This window comes from Triticum aestivum, chromosome 6D (assembly GCF_018294505.1).
Source record: "Triticum aestivum cultivar Chinese Spring chromosome 6D, IWGSC CS RefSeq v2.1, whole genome shotgun sequence".
Lineage (NCBI taxonomy): Eukaryota > Viridiplantae > Streptophyta > Magnoliopsida > Poales > Poaceae > Triticum > Triticum aestivum.
Window position 1 is genome coordinate 351,401,796 of NC_057811.1, and position 11,087 is coordinate 351,412,882.

Sequence of the window (11,087 nt, forward strand, 5' to 3'; positions counted from 1 at the left end):
CCCGCGTACCCCCTACTTGAACATGGTGCTTTATGCTTCATATTATTATCCAATGATATGTTGCCATCCTATGATGTTTGAGTAGATTTTTGTTGTCTTATGGGTAATTGGTGAATTGCTATGATTGGTTTAAATTGCTTGTGGTTATGTTGTTGTCCTTTGATGCTCATCATATAAGCGCGCGCGTGGATCACACCATAGTGCTAGTTGTATGTTTATAGGACTATGCATTGAAGGGCGAGAGTGACAGAACCTTCTTCCTAATATATACATTGATTCATATGGGATTGAAGGGGGGTGGGCAATTTATCTTAATGCTATGGTTGGGTTTTATCTTAATGAACTTCAGTAGTTGCGGATGCTTGCTAATAGTTTCAATCATAAGTGCATAGAATTTCAAGTAGGGATGACATGCTAGCAGTGGCCTCTCCCACATAAAAATTTGCCATCGGTCTAGTAACTTAGCCAATTGCTTAGGGACAATTCTGCAAATCCTACCATTACTTTTCCACACTCGCTATACTAACTTAATTGTTATTTTATTAAAACAACATCTAACTTTTATTTTCATGTTTTTTATTATCTTGCAAACTTATCCTACTTCACCTACAAAGTATTTCTAATTTTATTACTTGTTTCTAGGTAAAGCAAACATTGGTGTGCATAGAGTTGTATTGGTGGTCGATAGAACTTGAGAGAATATTACTTCTACCTTTAGCTCCTCATTGGGTTCGACACTCTTACTCATCGAAAAGGCTACAATTGTTTTCCTATACTTGTGGGTTATCAAGAGGCCTCGACCTCTTTTTTCTCATTTGCATGTCCATCCTTGACTTGCAACTGGGCTCGAAGTTTTTTTCTTCCAGTTACAAGCCCATCCTCGAATCGCGACTGTGGACCAACCTTTTTTTGTCACAGTTGCAACTTTACCCTCGACTCTCAACCGGAGCCCGATCTTTTAGTCCCAATTGCAAGTCCACCTTCAACTCGCAATGGGGCCCGATTTTTTGGAACCAATTGCAAGTCCACCATTGACTCAACTGGGTTGTAAGTCCACCTTTGACTCGCAACTGGGCCTGATCCAGTTGCAAGTCCACCATCGACTCACAACTGGAGCCCGACCTTTTTTCCCCAATTGATAGTCCAACCCCGACTCACAATCGGGGTTAACCTTTTTTTTTTATCCCGGTTGCAAGTCTAGTGCCGACTCACAACTGGCCCTACCTTCTTTTTCCCAGTTGCAAGTCCACCTTGACTTGCAACTAGGGTCCGGCCTTTTTTTTTGTCTCAGTTGCAAGTCCACCCTCGACTCGCAACTGAGGCCCAACACTTTTTTGTCCTAGTTGCAAGTCTATCCTCTACTCGCAACTAGGGCACGACCTTTTTTTGTCCCAGTTGCAGGTCCACCCTTGACTCGCAACTGCCCCCGACCCATTTTTGTCCCAGTTGCAAGTCCACCGTCGGCTGGCAACTAGGGCCCAACCTTTTTTCCAGTTGCAAGTCCACACTCGGCTCGCAACTGGGGCCGGATCTTTTTTTGTCTCAGTTGCAATCCCACTCTTGACTCGTAACTGGGGCCCGACCTTCTTTGTGTCCCAGTTGCAAGTCCATCCCCAACTCGCAACTAGGGCCCGATCTTTTTTTATCACAATTTTAAGAAAATTCATGAACATTGTCTTAAAATTATGAACTTTTTTTTAAATCATGATTTTCATGTTTACTGTTTAAAAAAATAATGAACTTTTTTCAAATTTCTCGACATGTTTTTTCACAAACATATTTTTTCGTATTCGCTATCTTTTTTTATTTGTGAAAATTTTCAAATTTCCTTTTCCTTTCCAATTCGTGGACTTTTTATTTCACCAAATAGTTTATAAAAAACAAAAAAATGTCACAACATTTCTCACAAGCTCTACATCGAGACACCTCATATTTTCGCCAAGGAGACCCACTATTTGACCAAATTCTTCATATGTACATTCTTCAAGCCACATGCAATGGTTCAAACATGCCAAACTCTAAATGTAGCCAAGTCAAGACACGGGACAAGCTGTAGCTAGAAGCCCAGATCCATCCATGAACAACTTGTTTTTTCTGTTTTGTGCAACAACAACAAAACCCAACCAATAACAGAAACAACCAAGACTAAAAAGCCTTTATTTATCTTTCGATGTGCGATGATGTTATAGTTAGATGTGATGTATTATCTTAAATCTAGATATGCCATATAATGCATGTACACATATACTGTGTACATTGTACTCCGTCCGTTCCTAAATATTTGTGTTTTTAGATATTTCAAATGGACTGCCACATACGGATGTATATAACCATATTTTAGAGTGTAGATTCACTCATTTTGCTCCGTACATAGTCACTTGTTGAAATCTCTAAAAAAACAAAAATAGGAACGGAGGGAGTAATTGGTACTGCATTAAAAAACAAATAAAAACAAATATTTGGTTTCAAAAAACTGTCGAGGGACCATCAACACTCATACTCCGCCGGTAACGCCACCAAACGTGGCCAAAGCCTGCCATGCCATTCTGCCAGCCGGGCCCCAACCTAGAAAAACCTTCAAATGTCGTGTGCGTGCGGTGCATAAGACTAGCCACAATGGGTAGTAACATAGAGTAGTAACATGAGCATGTTAGAGCATGTTACTACTCTATGTTACTACCTCTATAGTGGGAAGTAACATATGTGTAGTAACATGCAACACTTCACTTATTATGCTATAGACTTATCTTGCCTTGATATGTGTGATGTTACAGTAACTAGCTAAGTAATAAAACTAACTCTCTCTTCATTAACTCATTGTCACATAGACAAATTTGCTAAGTTGGACTTAAAGTTACTGTGGCTAGTCTAACCTAGGGCAGAGTAGAACTAGTCTGGTCCAGCTCCACGCCTAGTCGCCTCCACCGTTTGCACCTCCCCTGCTCTGCTTTATATAACGACCGGCCGTGCGATCGATCCACCCCATCCACGGCTTCCATCCCATTCCCGAATCTCACTTCGCACTTTGAAAACAAAACGCCCCCATCTCCCCCTTCTCCTCCAGGTGCTCCACGCCGGCCGCCGCCGCGCATAGGTCAGCCCATCGCCCGATCCATCGATCCCGTTCCAGCGACAGCGACGGCGCTGCTGCAAGGTCGCGGTCGCAGGATGGTGGTCGGTTTCCGCCGCACGATCTCGTTCCCCGCGCCCAAGTCCGCGCCGGCGGCGGGGTCGAACGGGAAGTCCGCGGCCGGCTACCGCGTCCGCTCGGCGAGCCTTCCCTGCAGGTTCCACCCCCTGGTGCTCCAGCTCGACGAAGACGTCGCGGCGCTGCGCGATCTGGCGGGGGGCCTGGCGTCGGCCGCGACGGCGCGCTCGATCGCGGAGGCCGCGGAGCAGCTGGGGCGGGTGCTGGTGTCGCTCTCCGAGCTGCTCCACCACCCGCAGGCCCAGGAGCCGCTGCGGCGGCTCGGCCGCTCGCCGTTCGCGGAGCGGCTGCTCGACGACTTCCTCCGCCTGGCCGACGCGCACGGCAGCTTCCGCGACGTGCTGGTCGCGCTCACCGCGCTCCAGGCCGAGGCGCGCGCGGCGCTGCGGCGCGAGGACCCGGCGCGCCTGGCGTCCGCCGCGCGCGGGCTTCGTCGGTCCGGCCGCGACCTCCCGCGGATCGCCTCCTCCGCCCGCGCCGTGGCCGGCAAGGCGCCGCCTCCCGCGCCCGCCGGCCTCCCGTCGGACGCGGCCGCTCTTGCCGCCGCCATCGTCGACGCGGCGGCGGCCGTCGCGTCTGCCTCGGCCGCGGTCTTCTCTGGCGTGTCCGCCCTGTCCATTGCCGCCGCCACGGCCCGCGTCGACGTCGTCAGCGCACCGTGCTGGATGCCCTCTCCCGCAAGGTTCGCCTCCTCGTCGGCCGCGCCGAGAACCGGCCACCACATCGTCACCACCAAGCCGTCGTCCATGCGCATATGGTGGGTCGCTGACCTGATGCGCTGGATGTCGCGCGCGAAGCGCCGGTCGGCGAGCAAGCAGGAGGCCAACGACGGCTCCTCCGCCAAGCAGCCCCAGCCCGACGCGGCCCTGGTTGACCTAGACCCGGAGGAGGAGGACCGGAAGGCGGCGTTTGAGCGCATGGACAACCTCGGACGGTGCATTGCGGACGTGGAGAACAGCGGCGAGAGCGTCTTCCGGGCCCTGGTCAACACCAGAGTCTCCCTGCTCAACATTCTCAGCCCAAGCTTCTGAAGAATAGCAATCCCCGGACGTTGGAGCCATAAACAATCTCGACTTATGTGATGAAATTTGTATATAGAAAAGGGCAGTGTTTTTAGAACGGAGGCTCAAGAAGAGCCCGACTTTGAATTAACAAAGCCATCAACCGGCCAGGGATTACACAAGGCCACCAATACAACCAATTGGAAACAGAAAAGAAAACAAACTGCAGGTACACGGTGATGCCGTACACAAGGCCACCAATACAACCAACTGGAAACAGAAAAGAAAACAAACTGCAGGTACACGGTGATGCCGAAGCAGCTTACAAGCACCAAAGACTACACGCCCTATAAAAGTAAACAGAATAAGCACTAGCTTGTAGTCAACGGAGTCCTCCAAGTGAACTATGATCAGTAGGACAAACAGAGGGGAACTTCGGGCGGAGCCATTGCCCACCGTCGATGAACCGAGCCCTCATCTACCCTGGAAGGTGCACATCGAAACCATGCCGCTCCTCTCCAAATCCGGAGGGGACCCCTGCCCCTCGCCTTGGCTCGAAAGGCGCCGGACCGCCGGAAGATGGAATTGCCCTCCCAGAGCAAGGAAAGGGCATGATTCTGGGCACCAAGGGAGATACTCAGCTCGACACGGCGCTGCACGAAGGGTACCAGATGAAAGTCCACACCGCAGCCCACTGATACAAGCACGAAGAGGAAAAACTGCACAAGGGAGCTGTCACTGAACAAACAAACAGCAAGGAGAAAATGGAGCATCCATAACTGGAATCAGATCAACCCGCAGAATCAGCTCCGTGACCTAGCAACCGCATCTGGTTGTTGCCAACACAAAGGAGAGGATCCCTATCCCCTCCCTGCCCAAGGCAAAGACGTTGAGCAAGCAAGCACAGATCGGCTAATGGCCAAATCGAGAGGACAACGGACCAACACTAATTCAGAGACAAAGCACCATGCTCCAAATCCCTCGCCGAAGACGCAGCAACCCAGCCACCACCGCCCAGCACCACAGCACTCTCCCACCTTGCCCAAGCCGGCACCTTCAAGAAGGAGGCGGCGCACGCCGCGCCGCTGTCGACCTGTCTCCGCAAGACATGTGATTTCTCCTGGGCATGGAGCGGGAGGGAGAGGGCACGAACCTCGACGGCGCCTCCGAGGAGGGGAACGGCACCGGCCGGTGTCGCTGCCGTCGTGGCTAGAGCACACCAGCCAAGGATTTCTCCCGATTCGGTCCGCACCTCCAGGCAGCCCGACAACGGATCCGACGGCCAGAGGCCACCGACGACCAAATCCGGCGGGGCAAAGTGTTGCGTGGTGGAGGGAGACTGCCTTCAGATCCAGCCGCGAGCGAGGAGGACGCAACACCCGCTGCGACCAGCGACAGCTCCCGCCGTCCCTCGCCACCCCCGCGGCCGAGGAAACGGAGGGCCACCACCTGCGACGCCGCTTGCAGAAGAGACAGCGCCGCCTCGCCACCCGAGGCCGCCGCCTCGGCGTCCGGAGCCCTCCGGTCGGGAGCAGCAGATCCTCGCCGCCGCCGTCCTTGACGACCCCACGGACGGCGCCGGAGGTCTCCTCGGGCGGCGGCGAGGGGGGGGAGGGGGGAGGCGGGAGGAAGGTTCGGCGGCTAGGGTTCGTCGCCACCCGAGTTGCCCCAAGCGGAGCGACGCGGGGGCCAACTGGTTCGATTATTCCGTAGCGGAGGAGGACTTGGGAGTGTGTCAAAAAGGGCAGTGTTGAGACGACAACAGCGCCGCCTTGTTTAGTTTAGTAGTGTAGAACATCAATTGCAGCCGAAGTAAAAGAGATTTCCGTTTTGTGTTGCCAACTCTGCATATTTGAAGGAAGAACATCTCCAGAAATTACCGTTTCGTAACGCAGGACGCGCAGTCTGAGCCGCCGGGAGTTCAAGACTAGACACGCGCGCGCTTTTGGCTGGGACGAGTGGCGAACGATGGGTTCATTCCCGATCGTTGGTTGGGAGACGGGTGGGCTCACGTGGATGGAATCATACGAGATCGGGATGGCGATCTTGGACGTGCTTTCTCCAGCACGATTCGATCGTAGGGTGCTCGACGCTGGCGCCAATCACGCCGATCGAATGATCTGCCTCTGCCTGCCGTCGTGGGCTATGGCAGCCCGTTCTGGCCGTTTCCCTTTCCCGCTTTCTCTATGCCAAGCTTCAGGTTTGAAGTCCAATGCTGTCCCTGGGCAGTGAGGCAGGCCGCCAGGGTGCATGGCTGGCAACAGCAAGGAAGAGGAGGAGATGGCATCCCAAAATAAGACCACGTGCGATGCAAGATCGTTGAGATTTGGCGACGTCTCCGTAGCTTCTATTATGCGACTCTGAAAGTGGTGATCCGTGACCGGCGACGACGAGAGCGATTAGTGTATTGCCAGTAGGTGTGTGTGGGGAAGTGGTGGGGTTTTTGAGTGTTCGAGGAATCTGCTGAATCACATTACGTTGCATCTTTGGGAGTAATGCCAAGGGAGGCAACTTAAGTAAGTCCATCACCCAACCCACATATGACGCTGCTAACATGAAAGTTCTTACTACTACAACCAGTTCTGTTGTGGTCAGGGTATTCGCTTCCGGTAGTACTACTACTAGCTTCGCCAAATGATTGACTCACGCATTGAGGTACAAATGGCAAATCTCATTGTAACTGTGTCTAGTTGGAGTATTCCAGCGGATTTATTTTTGGTTCCCCAGACATGTGTTGTGTGTTTTGAAATGAAAACTTTGCAGTGTTTATATTACTCTATGATTTATCTACAAAATAAACAAATAAATAGTGACATCTTCATGTTGCCATTGTTAGTCGGTAGCACGGCACGGGCAATAGCATCACAAGTCTTGGATTGACATGATCGTGAGGTGTGTAAAATCTGTCAAGTTATCTATCCGATTTAATAATGGTTTATCTAATTTTTTCCAGGCCGTCGAGAGGCCTCCGGAAGGGAGATCCGCTATCACCCTTTTTGTTTGGGTTAATTATCCTTTTGCCTTTAGTGGTGTCCATGTGCTCAGTTTTGCCCTCAGATGCGAATTGTGCTCAGTTTTGCCCCTAGTCCATGCGCAGCTACTATGACGTGGCCAAACGGCCAGATTTTAGTCCATTCCGTCCGCCGGCGTTAGTGGTTGTGGGTCCGAAGCTTACACGTGGGACCGCGTGGACGTGGGTCCGGAGCTGACATGTGGGCCCGTGCAACAAAATCCCCAAATCATTCGTAGGGTTCTAGCCGGCCAAATCGACGCCCACTCTGCCCATCCGCTGGCCAGCCGTCCTGCGCCGCCGCCACCACCTGCGCCGCAGCCAGCACCTGCCCCGCCACCAGCTGCACGGCCTGCTTCGCCGCTACCGTCCTACGCCGATGCTCCACCGCTACCTGCTCCGCCCGCCACCTTCCTGCGACGCCACGGGTGGGGCGCCCGCCACCTGCTTGACCCGCGGCGCGGCCTCCTTCCGTGCGCCCGGCCAGAGCGCTCAAAGGTGGGGGGCTGGTGGAGCTGTTTGAACTAGGAGGCAGAACCCCACGGCGAAATGGCGAGCAGCGGCGACCCCGGAGTATTTGGCGAGGCAGGCATCGGGCCGGAGATCCTCTGCGTCCATGACTGGGTTCCCGAGGGGTAAGTCACGCCTCCTGTTTAGACTGAGCTTAGTTGTGCATTTGAACAGTCGATTCGAGCAGGTTTGCCCGATTAGTATGCTGATTGCGTCTCTGTTTTTCGTCAGTTAGGATGGAGTTACGATTTGCTTTCTTGGTGCACATTAGAAGGGACCGGTACATGTTCAATGCAAAGAATAAGAAGAAATTCCAAGGAGGTTTCGATTATCGGTTGCCAATGGCTAGTAATTGGAGTTTCAGACAATTCGGGGAGGTAATTTGTAGCCAATATCCTTGGGGTTTGCTTGATGAAGTGGTATACAAATACTATGATGGGGGAAAGAAATGGGTGACAGTTAGTAATGATGAAGAGCTGGCTACCATGTTTGCTAGGCATAAAGAGAAAGAGAATTTTCATGTGAGGCTGCAAATTGATGTGCTTGAGCAGGCATTTGGACCTAAGATGGCGGGTGCAACATCTCGGGGAGAACCAAGTCGTCGTAATGGCATCTCTAGCCAGAACAGTTCAGTTAGTGCACGGCGACGTGGTGGCTCGACAAGCGTGGGCAACGGCAGTAGGGTCCCCCTTGAAGTGGAGCCTGATGACTACAATTCTAGGGTTGATGAAGAAAAGCTATATTCTGATGTTATTCAGAATTTACGACGGGCACCCCGGGCTGAAAACCAAGATGAGGCTCACAATGCAGTCCGTTTGGATGATGACGCGGTGGGTGAGGACGAAGACCTTGCAGTTGTTGAATGGGACCCTTTGAACCCTCAGATGAAAGAAGGTACCGTTTTTGCATCCATGACTAAGTGTAGAAATGCACTTGTGACATACTGCATCAAGGTAGAACGTACTTTCAAAGTTGACAAGAGCGATCAAGTACGTTACAGAGTGCACTGTCCGACTGAGGGTTGTCCATGAAGGATGCTCGCATCTAAAATGCGAAATAGCACTAATGTTCAGGTCAAAGTGAACCCTTTTAAGCACACATGCCAGGAATCAACCCTTAGGAAGGATACAATCAGTAGAGCCAAGTCAAGATGGGTGGCAGAAGAAGTAAAGAAGTGGGTGAAAGAAAACCAGCAAGTGGGTCCAAAGGAATTGCAGAAGAACATCAAAGATAAGTTCAAGATAGATTTACCATACATGAGGTTGTTCAATGGTAAACAACATGCTATGAATTCTATTTATGGTAACTGGCAGGAAAGTTTTCAATTGTTGTATTCATTCAAAGGTGAAGTGGAGAGGACCAGCCCACATAGTATTGTAGATATTGACCACCACACCGTGGAGTACACATTCAGGGGAGTGACAAAGACCAAGGAATGCTTTAGGAGGGTTTTTGTCTGCTTTGAGGCTTGTCGCTGGGGTTTTTTGGCAGGCTGCAGGCCTTATTTGTCTATTGATGCCACTTTTCTCACAGGGAGGTTTAAAGGACAGTTAGTAGCAGCTTGTGCAATTGATGCACACCGTTTTGTATTTCTAGTTGCCTACGGTGTGCTGGAGACAGAGTCTGAGGAGAGCTGAACTTGGTTTTTGTATAATCTGCGCCGGGCTATTGCACATCCCAATGGGTTGGTCATTCATACAGATGCCTGCAAAGGTTTAGAAGTAGCCGTGGACAATGTGTTCCCTGGAGTAGAGCATAGGGAATGCATGCGTCACCTTGCTGCAAATTTCATGAAGAAATTCAAAGGAAAGGTGTATACCGACAATTTATGGCCAGCATCTTTGACTTGCAGTGTGAAGAAGCACAACTACCACTTGAGGAAGTTATACATGAATCCCAAAGTGAAAGAATACTTGGAAACACACCACTCGAAGTTATGGGCCAGAAGCCAATTCAGTGAACTGAGCAAAGTTGACTATGTGCACAATAATCTAGCAGAGTCTTTCAACTCAATGATCCGGAAACTAAAGGGTCATTATGTGGTGGATTTGCTTGACAGGACAAGGATAGAATACATGCAAAAATTTCATTATCGTGCAGGAATAGCCGAGGCAAAATTCATGGGCCACATTATCATCCCTGACGTGATGAATGAACTGAAGCAGAAAACAACAGGCTTGGAAATGAACATGACTCTTTGCTTGGGTACCACAGCAGAGATATCATATTTGGATAAAGAGAAGAGGGAATGGAGATATCCAGTGGATTTAGAAGCTTTAACTTGCAGTTGTAGGCAATGGCAGATAACTGGGTTGCCATGCATTCATGCCTTGTTTTTCATCACTTCTCTCCCAGGCCTAGCAGGGAACATACAACAGTATGTGCATGATTACTACTCTGATGCAAGGTTCAAAGCCACATATGCGTATGCATTGCCTGCTATGAAGGGAAAACAACAATGGGACATGGTGGACCCTAGATTCAAGCTTTGCGCTCCAGTTCTGAAGAGATCAGCGGGTAGACCAAGGAAGAGTCGAATCAGACCTCGCAGCGAAGGAGCTGGACTTGGAGCGAGGAAGCGTAAGTGCACAAGGTGTGGCGGGTCTGGTCATTTCGGTAAGTATTGTGATAACACAGTAGATCCAGCGTTTGGAGAGAGTTTCGATGAAGGCTTCGATGAAAATGTTGGTCAGCAGCCGGTTGCCTCAACAGATGATGAAAATGATGGTCAACAACCAGTTGCATCAGATGAGGATTTTGACGAGATTCCGAATGATGATGGTCAACAGCCGCATGATTTTGACGATGATCCAAAATATCCTCCAAATGATGATTCAAGTGAGGCTCCAAATGGTGATCATGGTGATCCAAGTGAGGCTTCAAATGGTGACCAACCTTCTGTTGTTGTGAGTTCTGCTATGTATGTTAATCTTGCAAATATTACTGTACATTTATCACTTGACATGATCTCATTACCCTTATGTTTTGCACAACTCTGTGGTAGGTTTGAAGAAGACGCGCAAGTACGGACAACCAAGAGGAGAAGAGAAGAAGCAATGAGCACAAGGTGCACGAGGAGCAAAGTGGTGGCAAGAAGCTCAAGGAACAGACAGAAGCCCCAACGCTATTTATGAATAATTATGAATAATGTTGTATTTCCGTTGAAGTATGTTGGACCTATGTTAGAACTATGTTTGAATGATGTTGGACCTATATTAGAACTTCGAATTTGACATGCTATATGGATGTTGGAATTCTTTCGAAACTTTGGTAAACTCACATTCATGAAAAATGTGCTAAAAAAGAGCTCCAAAGGTAGGGTAAACTGCCTCATTTCTAAACAAGATTTTTTTTGACC

The 11,087-nt window shown here is 50.2% G+C and overlaps 1 protein-coding gene across 1 annotated transcript; it reads left to right on the forward strand.

Moving 5' to 3' along the window:
* The first annotated feature begins 2,968 nt into the window (after positions 1-2,968).
* Positions 2,969-4,994, forward strand: LOC123145061 (uncharacterized). Its single transcript, XM_044564369.1, has one exon. It carries the CDS (start codon positions 3,169-3,171, stop codon positions 4,237-4,239), a length of 1,071 nt encoding a protein of 356 aa, XP_044420304.1. The 5' UTR covers positions 2,969-3,168; the 3' UTR covers positions 4,240-4,994.
* The last annotated feature ends 6,093 nt before the right edge of the window (positions 4,995-11,087 follow it).

What these genes read in the sequence shown, in the direction of transcription:
- LOC123145061 (XM_044564369.1), top strand. Translation starts at nt 3,169, where the DNA reads ATGGTGGTCGGTTTCCGCCGCACGATCTCGTTCCCCGCGCCCAAGTCC.